Here is a 24,916-nt window from a genome sequence, read left to right as displayed (position 1 = left end):
AATGCAAACAGCAGCAGGCGCAGTTAGCAACCACTACGAGCGGTACCTGAAAGCATTAGACGTTTGAAACGTCAATCAGGCTCGGTTCGAGTACAGAAGCGGCTGCGATCCTGTGTACCAGGATGAGGAACTTGGGAATGGAGGGGTTTTTTCTTTTCCCTTTGATGCCGTCACACGCCGTACATATATTTAATTTGACACCACAGATTGTGTGATGCCAGTCCGATCAGCTCATCCGATTCGCGCCAGAACGCTTGTCCGGAGCAGCTTGGAGAAGGCATCAGTTATCAGCTACGCCAGCAGCAGCAGCACCACCAGCAGCATCGGCAGCAGCTCCAATCTCGTGCCCAGTGTATCAACGGCGGGGGTCCACAGTATCGGCAGCAGCGCCATCAGCAGCAGTGCAAGCTCCACCATCGGCAGCAACGGTAGCACCGATATTCCCACCGATTCCAACGCCATCCCGATCGTTGATCCACGCCAGTTGTTGCTGCAGTCCAGGATGCCGAACATCAAGGTGTTTTCCGGCTCGTCCCATCCGGACCTCGCGTCCCGCATTGTCGACCGGCTCGGTATTGATCTGGGCAAGGTGGTGACGAAAAAGTTCAGCAATTTAGAAACCTGGTAAGTAGTGTGTCATCATGCGGTGTTTGTGTCGTACGAATGTGAACGATTTGAAGTACTGCTGACGAAAAGAAGGAACAAGAAACGGCATGGAAGATGTTTCCCCTACCGTGAGGATTACAAAATGGCCCTCAGTTGGAGAAGGGTGAGACAGGAGTGGATCCATCGGTAAAGGCTGCTAATTGGGCTGCTGTGAAACAGGGCATTGGAGGGCCACCGAATCAAGGAACCAGTTAAAAATAAGTTTCTTGCTCTCCTTTCCCAACCGTCTTAGCTCTTCCTGCACGTCATAGTCCCCTTGCCCTTACCTCTCCCAGCAAATTAATCATACACAGAGTAACCTTGACGAGCGGTGGAATCATGATGTTGTTGTGTTGCTTGTAGAGACGGCGGGCGGGGAAATTGGGGATAGGTTTAGTGCGCGAGAATACTACCACAAATATCCCCGCCCCGCGCCATGTAACGAAATATTTTATCTTGGCCGTATTTGGCTGAAGATTTTGCGGAGGTAGGACAACATCATGCTAAAAGGTCCGCTGCGTGTTTCCGGAACCGGTTTTTTGCTCAGTTGATTTTAAATGGTAGACTTCGACTAGCATTCGGAACAAAATCTAATGAAAGTTATGTGAACAAAACAAGAAATAACATAAAAGGTGATATGATGTAACGTTGGGGAGGTCGTGTCGCTTTTTTGATTCGCTCAAATCATTCCCACGTGAAGAACTGTCAGCAGAGCCGGCAGAATCCTGTTCGTGGTGATGCCGGCTTTGGTTTGGATCTGTAAACATGTAAAAAAAGCAACAAAAAAAAACAAAACTGGACAACGCACTGCCACACTAGATAGTGGATGGTTGAGATGATTAGTTTTGTTTTTAATTTTCTTTACGATCCAAACGCAACGTTCTCGGAGAGTTTAAAGGGCATGGAAAAGACGAAGCATAAACGAGTTGTAGATTGATTAAGCTCAATTTGTGTCAGCAACAACCCGTCCCATCCTCGACTGCCATAGGCCTGGGAGGGAAGGAAGATTCGGTTGCCATGCCTTCCATTCCTCGTGCTCGATTCGTGTGGATGAGTTTGCGAAGGTTTCGGCCGGGAATCGATCAAACGATGTGTTTGTTTTATTTTTCTATTTACTCTTTCTTCCTTACCCAACTTGGCGTCGATTCGTGCTTTGGTTGAATTGTTGTTGGCTCGCGTTGCCAAAAGGACTTTTAATCTTCTGTTTACTTTTTTTGGGGAGATTTCGGATGGGTGTAAACAGCTGATTGTTATCAACCTGAATTAGAATTTGTTCCTTGCCGGTTGATAAGACGTCCCAGTTAATGCTGTATTTATTCTCGCCCATCATTCTTTAGTTGTTTTTTAAATGATCTTTTTCGTCAGTGCATTCGTGGTCGATGGCAAATAAATGACCACGTTTGGTGCACTACAGCACCTTCACAAACCCCCTTGTTTCCCCTAGTTTAAAAGAGAAAATATATTGTCCAGACCATGTGGAATCTGTGAAAGATGTCGGTAAATTAGCTTAGGTCGAAGCGGTACGCACACCGATGGAACGCTTGCGCCATCCTCGCGAGCGCGTGGTGTTGAAACCACGAATACATGTCGCGAACCACGCGTACCATAGTGTCAAGCATAGCGTCTTGCGGTGAAGTTCTAGTTTGCCGCAAGTAAATGTTGGTGAGCAAAGAAAATGTTTGTTTTCCAGCGAGAGGGACGATACCGGAGGGAAGGTGCATCTACCACCTCGCTCAGGGAGCACGTGTTGCGAGAATGATGCTGAATTGTTTTTATGAGATAGATTTTTGTTGTTTGAATTATGTGTATTTTGTCAAATAAGCAAAAAGATGCTAAAAGCAAAATATTGGGTGATGAAGAAGAATACTAATTTTGAGGGTAGAACACATTCAGAAATTTGGAGAAAATCGAGAGGAGTTCATAAGAATTCACTCGTATTTCACCAGCCGCTGATTGTCACTAACGGCTTTTGTTTTTTACTCTTTTCCAAAATGTTTTTAGCGTGGAAATTGGAGAATCCGTCCGGGGCGAAGATGTGTACATCGTGCAGTCCGGTTCCGGCGAGATCAACGACAACCTGATGGAGCTGTTAATTATGATCAATGCGTGCAAGATCGCATCAGCGTCCCGCGTGACCGCTGTGATACCGTGCTTCCCGTACGCACGACAGGACAAGAAAGATAAGGTAATTACCAACCGGTAGCCATCTTATGAACAAGGATACACCACATCGAATATGCCAGAGGGGCTTGGATGGATTTTTCTCCCTGCTTTTTGTTTTTTGTGTACAAAAAGAATTCCTTCCCATTTTTTTCCGTTTTAGCATTCAAAAACATCTTGTATTAAATAAGAGAATGCAGAGTACGCAGTTGCAGTCAGAAATATTGTTTTTTTTGTACTTTTTGTTAACATAATTACAGTCAATGTCTTAAAATCCTGTTTACTGGTGTATGGGACACTCTGGAAACATAAGAAATACAGTCATTTCTGTGACTTGTTGACCATCTTGCTGAAAAGGTTAAGAAGCAGTACTTTAAGATGATGCCGTATTCCGATTGTGATGATGTGGAAATATTTTTCGCCGTTACTGTTCAATTTTCCCGCCACCAGCGTGTGTCGACGGTGTTGTAGGATAGTTGAAACATTGTTGAACTGTTGTTGCTAACGTGTTTACTTCGATCTTACTTTGCAAATGACGATCATCTAATAATCAAAAGCGGAGCTAGATGGAAGAAAAACAAACAAGTAAGAATCGATCGTTTACTTTTCTTGAATCCAGTCCAGTCCGGGGGAAACGTTTGCTGTCAACAGCTCAGCACAACACACATGAATAGTAAATTGGAGCGTGGTGATAAGATCTCATTTCCGATCCGTGTCCTCCGGTGCAAAGAACGTGGTAATATGCCGTGCATCCGTTACGCAGAGGTTATCGCTCGGCGGAGAAAAAACAGTTCGAAAAGGCACGCAGGGAACGTGTTTCCGCTTCGGTCGCTGCTGTTGGCAATAACAACTCCCGCCCTATGCCCGAGCAACCGATCCTCGGCGTTCTGCCAAGGATGCGTTGACGGTGGAGAATTAGAGTAACGTTGCTGCGCCTCACGACAGAATACGTCAGTGGGTTTCGTAATGGTGCAGGGAAACTGTTTACAAACATCGGTCATCGGCTGATAGGGCATCATCACCCGTTGGATCCGTATTTTGTAGGACAAGCCCTCCCTCCGATTCATCCCTTGGTGGTGGCTCATCGCGATCAGGTTGACGGAAACCGGAATGAAAGCCGTGTGCGGATGGACGATAGGACGAGTGAAAGTGATACCCAAATCGTCTGTCCAGGAACCAACCATTATCCCCATCCCTCCTTGGAAATACATCTCTTGCCGGTGTTACACGTTAAAACGGTGTTTTAAATAATATTCTTTTTTCCCTTCCCCTCTCTCGATTGTCTATACCGATGCGTGTTTTATGGCCTTGTGTCCACGACCTCCACGCCCCAACACACTACTAGACAGGCGACGATAAGCTGGCCGAGCTCATGAAAACCAATGAGTGGAAGTTCCGGGTACGGTACCTGTGAATCAGTTTTCTGTTTCATGTCTATTTTTTTAGAACTATTTGCCGTGTAAGATTAAGTTCTGCGGCGCCCAGTTTTGGTCGCATTTGTATTTTTGCCAAATTTTATTTCACTTTCATCTGTTCCGTCCATATTGTGTCCCGGTTGTTTGTCATCTTGCGTGCGCGGGTTTTTATTTATCCTTTTGTCGTTGGTTTCAGAACTAGTATCATCCCATACACCACTGCCACCATCCACCACCAGAGAAATGAGCTAATTGGCAGATCGCGTTTCCGGAATGAGTCCCCGTACCGTTTTGGCACTAATTTTCCCCCACGCTAACCCACTCGCCCGGTAGATTGGTGAGGCAGAGCTCTCAATGGAACTAAAACTTTGACGAACGGATATATAAATATATGATGACTATTTGATTGGAACTAACAATCACTATCATCAACAAACATCACTATCTTAAGGGGTGAGTGCGCTAATCCGCATTAAAGCTCTTGTTCCGGTTCGAATATTTCTTCACCGGCTCCGGTGGCACGGCGATGAGCATAGTTGAAAGTACACGCAACGAAAAACATTTCCACATTTTAAAATGAATCAATTGGCATACTTCTTCACCTAGCGATTGTAAATAGAACCATTGGATATCCTAATGGTACGGTGTATTACGTTGTATTCAGAAATCAACCCTAACGACAATTCCCCCACAACGTGAAGGGAAACTATGCATATATGCTTATGTACTTTATGCTTTCGTTATGCCTCTCAATGTCCATACATTTGTGTCGTGTGCGTCCCGGGAAGGTGCGTGCTAATCTACGCCAAGTGGTTATACGTTTTCATGATCATCCAAATTAAATTCAAAATTAATGGAATGCATTGTAATGTCATGAAGCTAATGGTAGGGGTGGATGGGGTAATACGCACCCCTTAAGGAAAACTATAAAATTTTCTAACAACTTGGCACTTGATTGTTGATTTTATCACTGGATAGGATTCATAAAGGTTCAAACTAGTTACCAATTCAGGAATGTTTGCTTTTTTTTGCTAAGAAAAACGTATTTTTTTCAGTTTTGAAAAAGTTCAATTTTTGATCGATCTGTATCTGGTTGAGGCAAAACGCACCTTTGCTAGGGGTAATACGCACCACAACAAAGGGGCAATACGCACCACAACAAAGGGGCAACACGCACCATAACAAAGAGGCAATACGCACCATAACAAAGAGGCAATACGCACCACAACAACGAGGCAACATCCACTGTCAAATAAAGATAGTTTGTTTACAAACTGGTGCATTTTACCCCGACATACTGGGTGCATATTGCCCCCATTCATAGTTCCCCACATTTTCAACTAAAATATGAGTAAATTTGCATACTTTCCGAAATTTTCATGAATAGTCTCAAGCACTGATTCTCAATTCAATAAATTTCGTATTCCTCGTGGGTAAATATCGGTTTTTGCACTTAATATTCCTTAGCGGAATGGTAAGTCACATTATAACAAAAACTGTCTGAGCTGAGAATCATTTTGGTTTGCGTTTATTTCGCGTTTCTGTTGATGTAGAGCTATCAAACTCACAGGGTGACCATATTTCAGGTTGATCTTGCAGGGTGACTACTTTTTACGCGTTGAAAACTCGTTTTTCAATGGAAATGGGAAAGGGTGCGTATTGCCTCAGGGGTGCGTATTACCCCAGCCACCCCTATTATGTCAATAGGTTCACACAAATGGTTGTTTTTGCACGCAGGAAAAACAAGATCATATAAATGATGTTGATTTTTTGTTTCCGTTCGGTATCGTTGTTCCCTTCGTGTCATACTATTTTTAACGACTTTAGTTTTGTCTCTTTGATTTTTGTAAATAAGTGCTGACCATTTGGTAGTAAATACTTTTTTTTATCTTTTTATATTTTTTAAATATTTTTTTTCGAAACACATACAGACACACGTGTTGCAGGCACGTATATTTTGAATAGTCCAATTGAATGTTAGAAATAAACCGCCAAACATTAAACTTGATGATTAAAGATACAGAGAATATACAAACAGTACCCTGAACTCATTGTATAGACTTTGGAGCAATTCAATGATGGGCCACTTTTCGTACCACGATGTAATAATAGTAACCCAATGTACACGTGTTTAAAAATAATGAGTCGATGGTTGCTTGCTTTTTTATCTGACTTTCTTTCTTTCTTTTCTTCTCACCCGTCTCTACCCCCTTTATTGTTGTGTGTATTTATCATTTATCAACCCACCGTAGGATTACATACCAGAGGCGTACCTAGTGAGTAGTTGGTTGATTGGTTTCAACCAGGCCACAGCAATTAGCGAGTGTACCTTCCTCAGGCATAATTTCGCTTGCTATCAAATGAAAAAAAAAAAAAAAATTAAGTAAATAAGAAAGGACTGTAATCGAAACAAAAGCACACCCACACGTACACATGATTATGTAGAAAGTTTTGCTATAAATAGTGCAACAAAATACACTGTTTGCCGTTTGTCGTGTGTCTGTATGATGTGGCGATGTACAATAGTTTTGTTTGCAATGTGTCCTTGTTTGTGGTTTCCGGTAGTTTACGGTGACGAAATGGACATTTTAACACCATAAATCATACATCTTGCGACCTCTTGTTTTTCATTCCAAGCTCGATCGGTGATTGAAACATTTACCTCAATGAGAGCATGGGTTTCGATTGTTATGCGACTCCTGTGTTGCCCTTTCAGGATTACTGTATCCCTTACACACTTCTTTGGTTCGGTGTTTCAAACTGTCCCGTACATTCCAAGAGAACATTTCATGCGCATATTTCATTCGTTTGTTCAGTTGTTACTCGTTCCTTTTGCACCATTTTTTAGGTTTGAATGATGGCAATTGTGTGGTTGTTTATGAAAACGGAGTGCATTAATCAAGATTACATTCTTCACTTTTGATCGCTTTCCTTTGGCGCGACTGTACAGGCATTATATGCATTCCTTGTTGTATGTCCTTGTGAATATTGTCCATCACGTTGCGGTTCCCCGGGATTCCGGGTCTAACAACATCGCCCCGACGGGTTCATCTTAATATACTCTCTTACCCTTTCAGTGCATGATCGCTGCGGAACTGCGGAGGCTAATGTGTGGTTTTGCGCATTTGCGCGTTTCGTGTATGTAGCGATGTTGACTAATAATCCGAGAAGGAAACAAACAAAAACTATGTGGGTCTAAATTCTTCTGGTTGGGCGTTTCTGTTTGGGATTCTTGTTATGTTTTGTCCGATGGTTTTGTTTTGTTATGCTATCCCTAAGCCTAATACCGTTTACCAGTAGCGCTGAGGAGGGAACTATTTCTTGCGTGGGGTAATAATTGACTAATGTATGCCTTTTTTTCTTTTCCACCAAACCTTACTCGCTCGCTAATGATCACCGCTCCACCGGATGTCTTCGTTTGTCTTCGCCTTTTTGGGGGGGAATACAGAGTCGGGCACCCATTTCGGCCAAGCTGGTAGCGAATATGCTTTCCGTTGCTGGTGCAGATCACATCATCACGATGGACTTGCACGCTTCGCAGATTCAGGTATGTAAAAGGGATATTAGTGCAACTTGTTAAATCGCCAAGGTCATCAAAAGCTAAAAATACAAGCATATGAAGTATTGTTGCTATTTTAATATTTTTATTTTCATTTCTTAGGGCTTCTTTGACATCCCGGTGGACAATCTGTACGCCGAACCGGCGGTACTGAAGTGGATCCGAGAGAACATCGCCGAGTGGCGCAATTCGATCATTGTTTCGCCCGATGCCGGTGGCGCGAAGCGTGTCACCTCGATCGCGGATCGATTGAATGTTGAGTTTGCGCTTATTCACAAGGAGCGGAAGAAGGCGAACGAGGTGGCCTCGATGGTGCTGGTCGGTGATGTGAAGGATCGCGTGGCGATCCTCGTGGACGATATGGCTGACACGTGCGGTACGATCTGCCACGCGGCGGACAAGTTGGTGGAAGCGGGCGCCACGAAGGTGTATGCCATTCTGACGCACGGCATTTTCAGTGGGCCGGCCATCTCGCGGATAAACAATGCTTGCTTTGAGGCGGTCGTCGTTACGAATACGATCCCGCAGGATGGCCATATGAAGGACTGCCCGAAGATTCAGGTAAGGACACGTGCCGTGTTGTGGTGCGGCCGTTGTGTGCATAAAATCAATACTCCAATTATGTTTTCCCAAATGCAGTGCATCGACGTGTCAATGATGTTCGCCGAGGCCGTCCGTCGGACGCACAACGGGGAGAGTGTGTCGTATCTGTTTTCCAACGTTCCTTACTAGGACGATCCTCGCCATCTGGGGATGGATGTCCAATAAAATACACACGTTCACACTTACAACAATTACACCGTATCGTCTGTCCCAAACATCGAAACGACGACGCCACATTTTTAGCAAGCTATTGCCACACCGCATTGGAGCTACATAGGATAATATAGGACGGACACAGTTTGCCACGATAGAATGCGCCCACGACACGCTGGCACAGAAAAGCCTATAAAAAAACCATCCATTGCCATTGAAAGAATGCTGCCCTCGTCGCTTGTCACACACGATGGCGACAGGGGTGGGGCCCCTCCTCGCGGATTTTCTACCCTTAAAAGCAAGTCAATCAGGGAACACCAAAACTCACCCGTCAGTAAATTGGTTTAGTAGAAAGGAACTAACAAGAGGCACATTATTCGACATCTCGCGAGATTCACACACCGTTTCTGAGGGGAGAAAGTATATTTTTATCAGGGTTTAATTTTTGTTTCCTTTTGCGCGCGCTTTCTTTCTACCAAATCCGATCATTAGGTAGGCAAGTTCGTTCGCCTTTTTTGTTTTCCCGAGTAAGTTTACAAAATAAACAGTGTCGTTCGCTATTCCACGCTGTACAGTTTTCTTCCAAAAGAGAAACAGGAATTCATAATGAATTAAAAGATTGGCATGTCAAAATTGTGGACGCTGCCTGGCCAGGATCTTTAGATAAGGGTAAACACGTCGTGTAAGATTAAGAATCGACAAACGTAGGATAAGGTTATGCTGAAAAACGCAGTCCAAAATAGCTCAAGACAAAACTAAACCCATAAACACAACATAACTAAAATAGCTGACCATAATGAAGTTCATGTATCCGGATGAAACCGGATTAAGAAAAAAACGTTAAGATTCAAATAGATCAAATTGTAAAATCGAGGAACAGAACTACCCGGGTGCAATAACCACTATCGTAGACAGGCAGATTGAAATTACATGATAGTGGCATTTTTTTTTTTCTTTTTTTTTGTTCTCCCTGCAACGATCGCTAGAGTTAACGATAATAATATGCTCCCATCTATTCGCGAGATGTTTCCATGATAATGAATTGAACACTTTATGTTATGGTACAATTTATGTTTAGTTTTTAATACTTTGATATATAAACAAAAGGATGTAAGCTAGTAAAGACATTAGCTACCACACGAAAGTTGTCCTTATTTACTGCTGAACAGACACATTCGATAACCCCATCAGAATCTCTGTTGTTTCAGTCACATGAAAAATCGTGGACAAGCGTAAGTACATTCGTAAACATTTAAACTTCAATTAAAACGAAAGATGGTTTTATTGACGTACAACGGCACGCTTCTGTTCTACATTAAATAAATTATGTTACAAATAGTACTGCGAAACAATACACACCGAATATCATAGCCGCATCAAAAAAGGCAAAAGGTATTCCAGGAATATAAACCAGATATTAATCACAAAACTTCACTCTACACAAGCGCAACGGCGATACGTTTCTAGCAATGGTTACAAAATAATCAATATCATTGAGCAAACGTTTTCTACGATCTAAATCTAAACATCCCTTGGTTTCCACATCCTACTATAATATAATTTTTATTCCCTTTGCTTTTAAAGCCCAAAAGACAAAAAATAAATCCCAACGCCTTCTTTAATAAAGTGTGCGGTAAAGTAGTTGATACGCGTGGCTTTGCCTTGCTTTCGTTGTCATAGTCTTTTGTGTCTATCTTGAAGTTTTGTAAATGGTAGAGCACATTTTTAAGAGAGCTTGAAGCCAGATAAGTTGCTTTGTTATTTCAATATCTAGTGTTATGTTGGTTAAGGCCTCGGCAATATGTGGCCTGAGAAGTGGAGTATAATTGTCGGTGTTCGTCAGACTATTTCACTATTTTCTAGCAAAAGATATAGTAGATAAGAGCACGTGCAAGACAACTTCGGCGCGCGATTAATGGGGTGAAATTTCTTTTTCATGTAGTTAATACTTTGACGTTCCTGCATCTGCATGTTTTCCTTTGGTTTGAAGCCATAGTGCACCGATCTTGTTTTGTCTCTAAAAGAACCTCTTGGTGTAAGAGTTAGCGATGGTTCCAAAGTGACTATGTTTCATCAATGTGCATCCTACAAAAGTGCGGCAGCTACAAGTGGAGCGGCCTTTGTTTTCGGTCATGGTATGGCACAGTTGGTAGCCCAAAACAGGAAACCTTACACACACGTCGTCTGGTTTAGTCGTCTTTGGTTCGACCTTTTGGTAGCGTGACGTCGAAAACGATTGGCTGATTATTGGGTAAATAGTTGATGTCGCATGTCGAAGCATTCACAAAAATTATCCTACCGTCCGAGGTGATCCCGTATCCCTCGTGCACGTGTCCGAAGACGTGGTATTTTGGTTTCACCCGTTGTTGCACCGTCGCGAGCAGCTCGACGCATCCGGCACGCACGCCGGAACAGCACAGATCCCCGTGGCCGACGGGTGGCGTATGCGTTATGAGTATGTCAACGTTCTCCGGAATTTGTTCCCACTTATCGAGACACGGTTGGCCACGTTTCACATTGAAGGCCCACTTGCAGAACTCGGGCTGCCAGGGTGTACCGTATATCCGGAGCCCGTACAGTTCGATTGCTTCGTCCTGAAGGTACACGCAGCTACTCAAGTACTGCCGGATGTTCTCCGTTTTGACCGCTTCAGCCAGGCTCTCTTTCGAGTTTCCCAGGGTAGGTATTTCGTCCAGCAAGGTGGAGCCCGTTTTCTTGCAGCAGGCACTCGCATTTTGGAATGGATGGGTGAAGGTGTTATCGAAGCTGAGCTCGTGGTTGCCGGCAATGACCAGCTTGTGCTTGTGAGGTAATTTTTCTGCAGAGGAAATATTGGACACAAAGGGTTCTGTTTATCCAACCAATATTGAGGGCATTTATCATTTTAGCGCTCATACTTAGCCATTCGTTGAAATCGATCACTTCGTCCAGTTTTCCGCATCGCGTAAAATCTCCCGCATGTATGAAAATATCGCCATCCGGAACGTCGAACTTGATGTGGTGCGTCAGCGAATGCGTATCGGACATGCAAACTACGCGCACCTTGTTTGCTGGAACTTCGGCAGCCGGTGGTTTGGTGTTGATTTTGATCACCCTCTGTGATTTTGAGATTTCCTTCCATGCCGACGTAGGATCGTGCGTCAGTGGATGGATGTCGATCTTCATAGCCACCAGAATTGATCCTTGAAATCCAATAAACCCAACGAGCACTGATGTTTTGATCCTGTTGTGTTTTGGGCGATTTTTGCACGACGGTTTTCAACACCGCAGAAATGACAGCTTTGTTGAGCAGGTGTACCAAGGTACTTTTAACAATGCTTCTAAAGAAAAGGATCACGCGAATAATGGCTAAAATTGAAATTTTTCTTTTGAAAGGTCTTTTGAAGACAAACAACTGCATACAAACCAACAATACTTTCTAAATCCTCAGATTTTGAAAAAAACATGTATGGGTGCACAGGTACAGAAACCTTGGTTGATATTTGACGCTGAAATAGCAAATTTGTTAATAACTTCATGATCGCTGAACTGATTTTCACTCATGACCCCTTAAATGAAAGAGCTTTTTCGGATCAACAACTTTGCGTAAGTTAAGATACTTCGGTATTTTGTAGTTTTTGAGAAAATTAACACAAATTTGGAAACAATCTGTGAATGTGTCATGTTTGACATATCTACGAACTCGTGAGAGCCAAAAGCTGTGAGCTACCATTGTTTACAAGAACAGCTGATCTGTAGAAAAGCCGGTAAGCTGGTTTTCTTAAAACTTCAAGTTGAAAGAAGACAGAAATTGTTATAGGAGAGGAATATCAACATGATAAATGCAGTATAAGGTATATCAGAGGTTTAAAAGAATTAAATGGTACATTTCAAAAGTGTACACAACAATCAGCTGTTGCACATGCTGGCAGTTGAAAGGTTGCAAACAAACCAACTCACAGCACCGGGCATTTGACGTCAACGCTCGATCTGACATCGCCGCCTGACAGGTGACAGCTATCTCGAGAATCAAGTGAAAAAAGCACAAAGTAACAAACACGAAAATTGGCGAGGATAGCAATCGCTCGATAAATAGTGAAAAGTGAAAAGTGTTAAACACTGCTTTCAGACGATAATACTTGTTTGCTACGCGCCAACGGTGCTTGCCGGCAGATCGGCCCCAGCTTGTACGGCGGACGGCTGATCCAAAGGCAAACAAAATGCAGCGTCTCGAAGCCAATGAAGACACGGATGCGCTAGACAATGGCGAAGAGAACACATCCGGGAACAGCACAAATCTGGCCTTATCCAGCACGGGTAAGTGTTGAATGCATGGGACGATGCGACGAAATTGGACTGGGAACGGTTTGTTAACGTTTCCACAAGCTTTTCGATATTCATTCCTATGGGGCGGTAGGGGTCACTGAATCATAAAAAGTAGGCGTCATGGACGGTCTTGGGGCTCTGCTCAGAATCCCTTCTATTTATTGTTCATCTAACATTTCTTGAGCGTCATAGAAATTGATACCGTCGATTTTGTTCGTTAAACATTGTCATGCTCGAATAGATGCTGCAATCTTACTTAAATATGCAGATGGCTTTGTTTTGCTCATTCTCGCTTTGCTAGAGGCGTCATCATTGCTTCTTCATTGTTTACAAACACTCTGCAGGGGAACACTTGCTTTTAATTCGCACGTACATATCCCCCCACTGCGGAGTGGGGATGATGCCGTCTTTTACTATTTCTGTTCCAAAGATTATTTCTTGATTTTTAGCATCTAACTAGGTAATCTTATGAATAATGTATGGTAGAAAAAGTCATCTTGTTGGTGCTGATTAAGCCATCCGCACATTGGCTTTTACAATAACTAATTACGTGGGGATTCTAAGGGCAATTATACCCGAACCCTATCCCTGCCTTGAAGATAATTAGCTGATGCTCTTTTTTAACAGGCGAACTCCATCATACCTACATTATTTTGTGTTGATTTATATTGTTTAGCTAGTCAAGATTACGTTATGTTTCTACATAAAAACATTTTTATTAATTTATTTACAGAAACTGTGTCTATGCTACATCATTTAGATGATTGTAAAATTCGGTATTGTCATAGAAAATAATTATAGCTTCTTTCACCTTCCTTGCCTTTAACCATCAAGAAAAACGTATATTCAAAAGGTCAAAGTTCTATCCGGTAAAATTTATGAAGAAGGAGAACCCCCTGTATACACTAGAGAAATTTTCATAAGGAATAACTAACCAAAAACAAAATGCATGGATGTGATAGTCTTTCGTATTGATAAAGCTATCAACTACATTGCACAGCTGTCTAGTTTAGTCGAGTGGGAAGGTTAAATATTTGGAGTAGTAAACTCCAACCCTCGGATGACTTGTTTGCGATCCCGTTTTATCCGTAGCATACCTCTTTGTACGATCAGTAGCTTTAACCGAATGTATGAGAATCAATCAGAAATAAATATCTAACGCCAACTTTGTTTTAAGTTTGTTTTGGTAACATATCTTTGTAGGTTTAAACCTTTTGCACATTTACATAGACTGAAACCCCTGTTTGGAAGGCCATGTGAGTCAAGCATTGTCTTTGACTGTACTGCTGTAACATTACTGGTTAGCAATCTGCTTTATGTTTCATGGTTTAGAAGATGGAAATCAATTACCTCCAAACAATTGATGAATGCTACTTACACTAAGTAGATCCATTTTGTGTTACAAACTTTAAATATCATCACCAAATTATTATAGTTTTGTGGTCAGTACTTCAGAAGGCTTTTACACTATTCAGCATCATCAAATATTGTAGACATCACACAAGTTTTCATAACACATTTGTCAGCAATAATTTTTTATTTGGATTGCTGCCTTTGAGTGGTTTGCCAAAGTTTGTTGCTTTACCGACAACGGCAACGTTTGCCGATGTAAAATAAAATCCCTCCGAATGGCTTCCTTCTACCACTCCAAGCGTAAACTTTAGCACCATCGTGATTTGTTGACCCAAAGGCCAGAAGAAAAATAAAATCATACACCATTCGCTCGCTCTGAGATCATGTGCTAATGTCGCTAGTCAGCAAACTCTGTCCTCCGAGGGGCGGGGGTCACCGTTCTCCCCGACCGCTCCGGATCATAAGTTATGGTTTTATGGAAAAATTGGGCGAGAAATGAACTATCAATATTTGTTTTCGCTTGACTCACGCCCTCCTTATACATTCACAGAAACACACGGCCACTCGTCGAAGCCCTTCCGGAGGCGGGTGACGAGATGATGGTTCACATGAGTTTGGGGGGGGAGGTAGAAAAAAAGCTCTTAAACAGAGGATAGATAAAAAATGAACTCTCCAAAAAAGAGACGCGAGACCGACACAGCAACTTCGGCGTCCGGTGTGTGTCTTTGTCGAAGGTTCGCGGAGTCGGTGGGTGGGTGGTGATATTACACTTGTATCGTCACCATCTCGGGGCTCGCGCACTGGCAAAGTTCTGGCCGGAAAGATAACAACAACATACCGCTATGCCGCGCTCCTCGAGCACCGGACGGATGACGCGCGAACGCACCCGGTCGGTCCCGGGACCGGTTGGAGACACTGCCGCTTGTATATGTTGGTACGTCGCGACGATGAAGCGCACTGACTGGCACGATTCGCGGTCCAGGAAACGGGAGCCCGCGTCGGGCATTCGTCGGAACGCGCGAGTAGCAGTAGCACCCGGGCGGAAGGACGGATTTGTTGACGGACTTGAAACGGCTTGACGGACGGACGGCAGGGCAGTGAAGGTGGCGGGAAGCGACGGGAGGGAGTAGCAGAAGATTATTTTTCTGTTCATCCCGTGTTGACATTGGCCTCCCCTCTCCCGTTTTGGGGGGCGCGCAATACGTACCCAGCGTATTAGGTAAGCCCAGCCGATGGTGTTGCGCGCATAGCACTGTTTGAGTTGTGCGATCCGGGGCGAACTTAGTGCCGATCGATATCGCCGAGATCGGACGTGCGTGATCAATACTTTTTGTGTGTTTAAATTAAAAAAGAAATACTGCCTTCCGGTGGACGATGGCAATTTTGTAGTGGACTCGGAGATGATGAAAATAAATAAGTGTGAACATCTAATTGAACCTCACCATTGAATCGTTCCGTTTCGGTTTGGAAGTTCGTCTCCCATTTTGGTAGCGTTCGATAAGATAGGGGTAAATTTAAACCCATCTTAAGCTACATTGTGCTCTAGATAAACCATTTGTCAAGTGGCCAGCGACAAATGATCCGGAACATCTGTGCCCCGGTAGATGGAAGGGAATTATTTGTGGCCTGTGTTGGTGGTGCCTTACTCTGTCCTTACGTTGGCATCGCTTCGAATGCAATCTCGATGCGTTCCGTTATCAGGGTAGAGAGTAGAAATCCCCCCCTCGCAGAAGCACATCAACCCAAACCGTGAAGGGGGGAGGGCTAGATATGAAACAGAACCACCGATAGTGCGACAAGGAATATGGTCGAGCTCTGCGCTGAGAGAGATGTGTCGGTAAGATACCGGGTTGGCCTACCTTTTGGCCGCAGATAGCAAGCAAACCCGCTTCCTGGTCTTGGCAAACGTGCGGAAACGGAGCGGGGTACCGTGACCACCCCCCAAATAGGTCCCTGTGCCAAAGGGAATTAGTGAGCACAACACATAAGGGGAAAAAACAACTAGAAAAATTAGCCAAATGTCGTTTTTTTGACAAGTAATACTTTCCACCCGAAACGACGTAACGACGCGACGGTTTCGTGGTGGGGCCACTGCGCGCACCACCGACGGCTATTATTGGTCTAGGCTTGCCAGTGTTTGTTTACCATGTGTATATTCTCTCTAATTATGGTTATATCTAGTCCATTCAGCCGTTTGCTGCACGTCGCACGTCGTTTGTCGTCTTCCAACGGTAGCCGCGATAGTGTCACGGAATATACACGGTTCCTTTCGCCCGTGTTCCGGCGCATGGATTCCCAATCCGCCGAAGCTGTGCTGTGTTCATTCGCGTCCGCCGCGTGAAGTGATCATGTGAGAGGCGATCGTGTCGCGCACACGGGTACAGTGACGTGCGAAGTTGCCACGGAAGGAACAATCCGTATCAGATTGTTGTGTGGTGGTTGTGTGGTCACCCGTTTCGAGGCATGGAGTCATTGCGCGCGACCGATGTGTTTTCTTACCTTTTTTTTGCGTAGAGTTATGAGTAGTTAGATTTTTACTTACAAGAAGAAGAGAAAAAAGAAACAGAACAAACATCTGTGGCACACACCTACCGAAACACCGAAACATAAATAACGACAACGCGCATCACGCTATATATTGTGCTAAAAATGGCACCTTAATCGCGCGGGCCAGCCAAACACACATTGCTATATAGACCACGCGCGCGGAACGCTCGCGCCATTCGGTGCCACCACCGCCAAACTACCGGAAAACGGACAAACAAACTGCGTCCGTCCCCGCAGCGCCGTTTCGGTGTCCGATCGGTGCGCGTGGTTCCGTGTCCCCGTGCCCAGGAGCTGCCCTGGTCCGTTCGCGGTGGGTCGGTCGGATAGTAGTGTGTCTCCGGTTGGGATCAGTGGCTTACATCGTCGTCCGTTTAAACCCGGGGGGGTGAATCTTTCCGGATCCCCGGTGCACGCGAACAAGGAGGCACCGAAAAATCCCACCGTGTTTTATGTTCGAACGCGGTAGCCTGCATGCGAAACTGCTTAGAATAGTGACCCGATTCGGACATGCCATCGCACTGCTCTCCCCGACACGTGAGTACAGCCCGGAAGCCCGTGAAGGAAAGAAATAACCTAGTAAAGATAAGGGAAAACCTGGTCAAAACGGGCAAGGAAACACGTCCCCGGTGTGGGTTGGCGTATCGAATGTCACGATCGAATTTGTGGCAAGGTTTGGTAAGGTCAGTGCGGAAGTATTAGCGGTGAATTTTAGGGATTGGTATAATTCGCTTGTGTCGCTTTATTTTGTTGGGTTTTATTTTGGACCTGTAACTATTGGACATTGGACTACAAATACCCACATTTTCCGTAAAAGGTGAAATACAAATTCAAACAAACCCGGTCCCGTTGACAGAATGGAAAATAACGAACCAGAAGAAGAGGGGGAGCAGACAAGCTGGCACTGGATTTACATTTCCCCACGCATCCTGCACATCCTGCATCGCTCGTGGATGATACAAGGATGGGTTGCCTATTTTTAGAAACTGCCCCACGTGTGCCATTTGTTTTGGGGAAGGTTTTGGGTTGGTTTCATGGTTTATTTTTCTTTTGAATTTTCTTTCTGGGAAACGGTTGACGGGTATGAAGGAGATCGATCGGTTAATCGATTATATTTTTGGCACGATTCAGTTTTTGGTCATACGTTACCTCGCAGCGATCTTTTATTTTTTTGATACAGAAGTTAGTAAAGCATTACATTTTTTTAAAAATTTCATTTTATACCTCCAAACTTTACAAATAACTTTTCTAAAATTCTAGTTTATTTTATTCCTACATTTTAGTCTATGTATTTTCAAAGCTATTTTTAACATTGTACTTCATAATTTAGTTTTCTTAACAAATCAGATCATTATGATCATTTAAATGAATGCATCAGCTTGTAGTTTCATGAATAATCAATTGTAAAACAACCCACCTTTAACAAATTTGGCTGCAGGTGGCTTTAGGATTTTAGCGGCCAATGTCACGTGGCGTATGTGGCTGTGACCGTTTTCCTTAGCTTCCGTTTATCGGTCGTACGTTTTGTGACCCGTCGTGCCATTGTGGCCTTGCGTTCCGTTGTCGGGTTTCTGTTATTTACTGTCATTGGACCATGCCACGGTACTAAGTGGCCAGCCGAGGTGTAAGGACGCCTGTTCAGTTGTGCTATACAGTTCGAATTATAGAGACGCTCGTTTTGTTTGTGTCAAAACATAGTAATGTGTATGGACGTATTTCGATCGCGGTGGTTCTACAAAAACGAAATTGAGTGCTTACTATCGTGAACGTGTAACAATGGTTTTAATTAACAAGTGATAAAAAACATAACCTGCGAGGGAAGTATAAGCGTGCACTATCCGTAGCATAATTCAATTTAGCACTATGTGAAGTTCCATTTTATGTTGTATATGCTCAGCTCCGCTAAAAGTCAGATCAATATTTTTGAACGAATTTGCTTTAGTTCCCTCGTTATGCTTCAGTTAGTGGTGCGAACGATTTTGTTGATTTCTGAAAGTAATAAAACAAAGACAAATCAACGCCGAAAGCAAACTTCTATCAACAGTTGATGCACGTTGGTTCAAGAAAATAATTTGTTGTTTTTCCCGTAAAGTGGATAGAATCACGGACAACATTTCCTTCAGAATATTAGTTAATTCAATGGGAAGTTTTTTTTGTCTATTAATATTTTAAGTTTTCTGTTTTGCTAACTTATTCCAATGGTAATGGTCGGTTTTGATAATGGATATGTTTTTGTTTGTTTATTTTTGTAGAATCTCAGCACAACAGTGACCCCTCGAATGTAGGAATACCCCCGCACCAGACCGGCACAAACAAGCTTGAATCCGGTGGGTCGGGTGCGTCTACCGGGACCGCCGGTCAGTCCGACAGCGTACGGAACACTCCAAAGCTTGGTTCGGATCGTAGCTCAAAGAATGGATCTCAGATGCAGCTGGCACAGTTGGCCCCAGCGGGTTCGGGTGCACAGGCCGGTGGGGCCCAACAACTGCTAGACGATAGCGACACCATCACGGTGATTGAGCATCCGGTCAATGTGGAATCATCGGAATCGTCCAAGTCACCGCTGAGCGTGCCGAACGCGACCGCCGTCCGGCTCGCCCTGCTTCCCTGGAACACGCACAACCGATCAGCGATCATCTCGGCGAACAGTGGGTCCGTTACGGCCGGTGCCACCATTGACATGATGGCCGCCTCGGATGGGACGCTGCGGCCGGGTGAGATCGTTATGCGCACGCTGTTCACCGATTTCACCGTGCAGGCGGAGAAAAAGATCGAGAGCGTAATGCTGGACGGCTCGGACAAGAATCTCCCCAAGTTGCTGCAGCGCGGCGAGGACTATCAGTTCGATCAGCTACTGCAGGCGCTCGGCTCGGTGGCGGAACACTGCTTACCGTCACTGTTGAAGGCACTGCTAGCGTGGCACAAGCACCAGATCTGCGATAAGAACATCAAGCGTGATCTCCACACCGGAGCGGTCGGGACTACCGGGTCGTCCGGCTCATCGTCGCACCATCCGGCGGCCAAGACGGGGCAGGATTTAGAGTATCAACTGTTGCGGCGCGAGGCGGCCGTCGAGTTCATCTTCTGCCTGGCGTTGATCGAAATCTTGCGCCAATTTCCGTTCCACCCGGGCCACGATGACATCACGCGGCAGATCGAAAACCTTGCCTTCCGCCAGTTCAAGTACAAGGAGGGTGCACAGACGGCGGCGAACGCGAACGATAACTATCGCATCGCCGACCTGTACGCGGAGGTGGTGGGCGTGCTGGCGCAAAGCCGGTTCTCGTCCGTGCGGAAGCGCTTCATGACGGAGCTGAAGGAGCTGCGCAGCAAGGAACCGAGCCCGTTCACCACGCACAGTATTATCAGCCTGCTGATGGGCATGAAGTTTTTCCGCGTGAAGATGGCCCCGATCGAGGAGTTTGAGGCATCGTTTCAGTTCATGCACGAATGCGCCCAGTACTTCCTGGAGGTGAAGGACAAAGACATCAAGCACGCGATGGCGGGCCTGTTCGTGGAGATCCTGGTGCCGGTCGCGGCCACGGTGAAGAACGAGGTGAACGTACCGTGCGTGAAGAACTTTATCGACCTGCTGTACTCGCAGACGTTGGACGCGTGCACGAAGTCGAAGCACAAGTTGGCCCTCTTCCCGCTGGTCACATGTCTGCTGTGCGTCTCGCAAAAATCCTTCTTCCTGACCAACTGGCACTGCTTTCTGGCGATGTGTCTTAGCAACCTGAAGAACAAAGACCCCAAGATGAGCCGCGTGGCGCTGGAATCACTATATCGGTTGCTGTGGGTGTACATCATCCGCATCAAGTGTGAATCGAACTCGGCCACACACTCCCGTTTGCAGAGCATCGTCAACTCGCTGTTTCCCCGTGGCTCGAAGGCAGTCGTCCCACGGGATACACCGTTAAACATCTTTGTGAAGATCATTCAGTTCATCGCGCAGGAACGGCTCGATTTTGCGATGCGCGAGATCGTGTTCGAGCTGCTGTGCGTAGGCCGACCGATCAAGATCATCATGACACCGGAGCGTATGAGCATCGGGTTGCGCGCCTTCATGGTGGTGGCAGATTCGTTGCAGCAGAAGGACGGTGAGCCGCCGATGCCGCGCACGGTCGGTGTCCTTCCGTCCGGCAACACGCTGCGGGTAAAGAAGACCTACCTCAACAAGATGCTCACCGAGGACACGGCTCGTAGCATCGGGATGTCAAACTACTTTCCGCACGTGCGGCGCGTGTTCGTGGACATTCTGCGGGCGCTCGACATTCACTGCGGGCGGCCATTGATGATGACGGTGATACAAAACCAGAACAAGGAGCTGGATGAGATGCTGACCGGTGAGCGGAAGCCTCGGATCGACCTGTTCCGGACGTGCATCGCAGCCGTGCCGCGGTTGACGCCGGACAACATGACCGGCCACGAGCTGGTCGATATGCTGTCCCGGCTGACGATCCATATGGATGAGGAGCTGCGTGGGCTGGCGCACCAGTCGCTGCAGACGCTGGTGTACGATTTCCCCGAGTGGCGGCAGGATGTAATCCAAGGGTTTAGCCAATTTCTTGCCCGCGATGTAGTCGACACCTTCCCGCAGCTGCTCGACAACGGTCTACGTATGCTGTACGCTTTTCTCACGGTGTGGCGTAACTCACTCGGCACGGGTAGCACAAGCAGTAGCAACAACAACACTCTCAACACCAAAGTGGGAACGGGAGTGACCAACGCGGGTGTTGCTAGCGGTGCTGGCAGGCAGGCCTTACACATGGTGCGCACGGGGGCAAATCAGCAAGATTCCGGCCTGGCGAGGCCCACGCTAGCACAAACCGTCGCAACGAACGCTTCGTTGAACGCGGCCACAATCAATTCCAACTCCAGTGGTAGTTCGGGTGTTTCTTCCATCACACAAGCCACAACCATCACGACGGGGCTTATCGGTGCGGGCACGACCGGTAGTAGTGGAATTGCAGGAGGCAGCTCCGTTGCCGGCGGTGGAACGGCATCCGGAACAGGGAGCGATTCGACCACCGGTAGCGGTATCAGTGGAGCTGCCGGCGGAACCAAGAAGGGTCACGAGCAACCACTTGCCACGACGATGCATATGGTGGAGGGGCTAGCGCTCGTTATGCTGTGCAACTGTAGGTCACAGCCACGTAAATTCGCTGTCAGTATACTTAAGGAGGTGAGTCAATTCTAGTTTCCAATAGTTCTATGTGTAGAAGGAGTTTTATTTTGCTCTTAACTATATTCTACTCAGCAGGGGTTGGCAAAATCCCCTTCTGATTACCTCAAATTGCCATTAAAATAAACTATGACTATCGATTATGTGAACTCTTTGATAGCTGAGTAGTTTAGGTAATTTTTATATACTAGAATAATTATTTATTTACTAAAGAGGGTCAGTGGTGCTGTTGATGAGATGAAATCCGTTGATGCGGACTAGTATCAAAGTAACCTTTGGTAATGATTTTAATCTGTTTGGATGTAACCAAAAGTGATAAATTGATGATTTTACTCATTTGGGAAGTAACCAAAAGTGTGTATTCCTCAAGATTTTCATTTACATATTCATATTGTGTTTTGCGTAGGTTAAAATGTTGAAGAAACTGCTGGGTATACCGGAGACCGAACCTGCCCTGATAGATGTCATCGATCGATGCTGCCCCCAGGTTTGTGTGATATTTCTTTTACGATATGCTCGATTCCATCGCAGAGCAAGCTCATTTACTTACTTCTCTTTAATTTCCCCTGTGTTTCAGGTACTAGAAAAGTGTCTCCATATGCTACCGCAAACCGACCGCACTGCGATGCTGAACGCGAACGTGATCGATCTGCAGTGGATCGTTGATCGAAACAGTGGCGTGTGGACAACCGGGCACGTGGAGGAGTCGACCAAGGCATCCACACTGACCCTCTGCCTGTCACAGTCAGCTCTCGGCCAAGCGTACGATCCCTGGAGCGTCTGTCTGTTCGGATTCATGGAACGGACGCGCGTGCTCCAGCAGTGCCCCTCGGTGGTGGCTCAGGCCTGGCCAATTTGCTACCAGCGCGTGACGAGCCTGTTCAACGTGATCGACCCAACGTAAGTGTGGGCATGTTACACTTGCCACCGCGCATCCTTATAACTTCTTCAATTCATTTCCGATTCAATCACCACTTACCATCTGTTTTGTTTCCAACTGTTTTGATACAGTCCCGTTAGTGACAACCGTGCCTCGCTGCTGCGGAGTTCGGCGCCCACGAAAAAACCACCGTCGGAAGCTCAACGGGACTCGCTCGCATACCTGTGGAAAAACCAGGTCGCCCTCGCCATGCGTCTTATCCCACAAATGCCCAGCGTAGCCGTGCGTTGCGCTTCGCCCGATCTCAGCCTCAGGTGAGTGACTGCTACTGCTGCTCCGTTCAATCCACCATCCATTCCCCAGTCATAAACACAAACCCGCTAGTATACATTAATCAGTTCCTGGCGGTTATGTTTCCCTACCTGTACGGGGATATATCATTCTCGTCCGTCCGTCACTAGCAATCATATACCTTTCCTGTTCTACATTACTCTTTACGTGTTTGTATCTTCGTCCTGTGCAACGCACAAAACTACTCTTACTTGCGTGTTAGAAACAAACATTTGTCATTACCCCAACCCTCCCTCCTCTCTCTCAGACGTGTGCGATCATTTTCCCATTATCAATCACTAACCCTACGGTTTACCTAGATTTCTCTACAATTCTTCGTGTTTTAACACTTTATTAATTACATGTGAAAAGATAAATACAGTGTATTTGTGAAATATAGTTTTATTAATTGTTGATATATGGTAGATGATTTGAATATGAACTAACACAAATCATATCGTGTCTGTAACAGTTAGCTACTATGCTATATTCACTATGCTCTAAAGAAATCGAAAAATGTTAATGTTTTTGGCTGGTTTATAAAACATTAATTGTTAGACTAGACATTAGACAGACATGGTATAGGAAGAATGTCTATCCAGTGTTTTTTTGTTTCTGTTTAGTTCACATTCAGTTATCTCTTGATTGATACAATAATTGTGTGATAATAATTCTAACTACTTCTTTATTATTTCATTTGGATTGGAAATCATACTCGAATGTTTACTAGCTATCACTCCTTCCGACTGATTCGTATCTTACACTAACACAGCATTTTATACAACGCACACACATTTGTAAATAGTTGGTGAAGTTTATGGTTTTCATGTTTAACATTCCGTTCGCAACCGGTTATCATTCGAAACACCGTTTTTGTTACCATCTTCTCTTAAGTTTTATGAATTCTTGATGAATTCTTCGAAGCGTCGTTCGAAAGGAAGTGTTGTTTTCACATGCAATGGGGAAATTCAGCTACTTGGGGGGGAAAACAACACACATACTGTATATAGCACGGTTCCTCACCTCTAGCTCTTGGTCCTGTGTGGAAAGGGACGTTTTGTTTGACCATAGCACGAGACCGTAGGCCATTATTGGTTCGCTTGGTCGTTTGTGTGTGTTTTGAACCTGTGTTCCACGTATCTGTTCTCATACAGAACGACATGTTCAACGACGGCGTGGGGAAATCAAATTTGGCAACAAAGTTTAAGCTTTTCAGTTCATGGTTATCACAACAAGCGTGCGATCGTACCATCCCCATTTTCATCCTCGCGTGTGTTTTTTTATGTTTTAACCATACAACCATTTTTCCCTCTTTTTTGTCGAACCCGCACATCACAACTACGTTTTCAAGCAAACGATTTAGTAATCGAAGTAGCTGTCGCTCATACGGTTAAGGACGGGAGTTAAGGGTGTAAAGAAGGGGATGAGGTCCTGGGGACGCATTTTGCCATTCTTTCAGATGAGCACCGGACGCGAGCGCACATCCCTCACCTAGCCAGTAGTAGCGAACATTGTGAAAAGATGATTGCAACACTTACCAGTATGTTTTTCTTTCATGTTCTTCTTCTCTTCACGCCAACGTGCCAATATCCTGCGTTAAAACTGAACAACCGTCCTTTCACCGTACAAACTTCTACCAACACTACGAACCACCACCACCACTACCAACACCAACTATTACCACTACTACTATTATTACTACTTTAACACACGACTAATACTTTGCTACCACCAACAATATTTACTGTCGCTCCATTGTTGGTTTATCAACTGCCAAAACAACT

The 24,916-nt window shown here is 45.1% G+C and overlaps 3 protein-coding genes across 4 annotated transcripts in view; 2 read left to right on the top strand and 1 right to left on the bottom strand.

Annotated features, from left to right (window-relative positions):
- Positions 1-99: 99 nt before the first annotated feature.
- On the top strand, positions 100-9,679 carry LOC131266310 (ribose-phosphate pyrophosphokinase 1). 2 transcript variants are annotated; one of them, XM_058268768.1, is made up of 6 exons: positions 102-283; positions 485-624; positions 2,647-2,830; positions 7,669-7,767; positions 7,882-8,340; positions 8,419-9,679. In XM_058268768.1, the coding sequence occupies exons 1-6, from the start codon at positions 215-217 to the stop codon at positions 8,509-8,511; spliced, it is 1,044 nt and encodes a 347-aa protein (XP_058124751.1). In that variant the 5' UTR covers positions 102-214; the 3' UTR covers positions 8,512-9,679. The 2 variants fall into 2 exon arrangements, with proteins under 2 accessions (XP_058124750.1, XP_058124751.1); XM_058268767.1 differs by having other exon boundaries at positions 100-624.
- A 114-nt stretch (positions 9,680-9,793) lies between these two features.
- LOC131266311 (UPF0046 protein C25E10.12) lies at positions 9,794-11,767 on the bottom strand. The gene is made up of 2 exons (XM_058268769.1): positions 11,433-11,767; positions 9,794-11,353 (listed from the first exon to the last, which is right to left on the bottom strand). The coding sequence occupies exons 1-2, from the start codon at positions 11,698-11,700 to the stop codon at positions 10,725-10,727; spliced, it is 897 nt and encodes a 298-aa protein (XP_058124752.1). The 5' UTR covers positions 11,701-11,767; the 3' UTR covers positions 9,794-10,724.
- Positions 11,768-12,674: 907 nt separating this feature from the next.
- The window catches only part of LOC131266603 (protein furry), a 44,121-nt gene continuing 31,879 nt past the window's right edge, over positions 12,675-24,916 (top strand). Inside the window, exons 1-5 of the mRNA XM_058269191.1 lie at positions 12,675-12,831; positions 18,990-21,922; positions 22,329-22,409; positions 22,500-22,822; positions 22,934-23,116. Of these exons, the coding sequence (XP_058125174.1) occupies positions 12,735-12,831; positions 18,990-21,922; positions 22,329-22,409; positions 22,500-22,822; positions 22,934-23,116 (3,617 nt within the window). The 5' untranslated portion in view covers positions 12,675-12,734. The remainder of the gene's footprint in view (positions 12,832-18,989; positions 21,923-22,328; positions 22,410-22,499; positions 22,823-22,933; positions 23,117-24,916) is intronic.

This window comes from Anopheles coustani, chromosome 2 (genome assembly GCF_943734705.1).
Source record: "Anopheles coustani chromosome 2, idAnoCousDA_361_x.2, whole genome shotgun sequence".
Taxonomy (NCBI): Eukaryota; Metazoa; Arthropoda; class Insecta; order Diptera; family Culicidae; genus Anopheles; species Anopheles coustani.
Note: the sequence above shows the minus strand (reverse complement) of the source record. Positions and strands in the feature narration are given on the sequence as shown.

Bases quoted from the DNA above. Each gene is read 5' to 3' on its own strand.
- LOC131266310 (XM_058268767.1), top strand. From the start codon at position 215: ATGCCAGTCCGATCAGCTCATCCGATTCGCGCCAGAACGCTTGTCCGG. The intron at 2,831-7,668 runs GTAATTACCAAC...GGGGGAATACAG, and splicing joins GACAGGACAAGAAAGATAAG to AGTCGGGCACCCATTTCGGC. The intron at 8,341-8,418 runs GTAAGGACACGT...TCCCAAATGCAG, and splicing joins AGGACTGCCCGAAGATTCAG to TGCATCGACGTGTCAATGAT.
- LOC131266311 (XM_058268769.1), bottom strand. From the start codon at position 11,700: ATGAAGATCGACATCCATCCACTGACGCACGATCCTACGTCGGCATGG. The intron at 11,354-11,432 runs GTATGAGCGCTA...TTTCCTCTGCAG, and splicing joins CGATTTCAACGAATGGCTAA to AAAAATTACCTCACAAGCAC.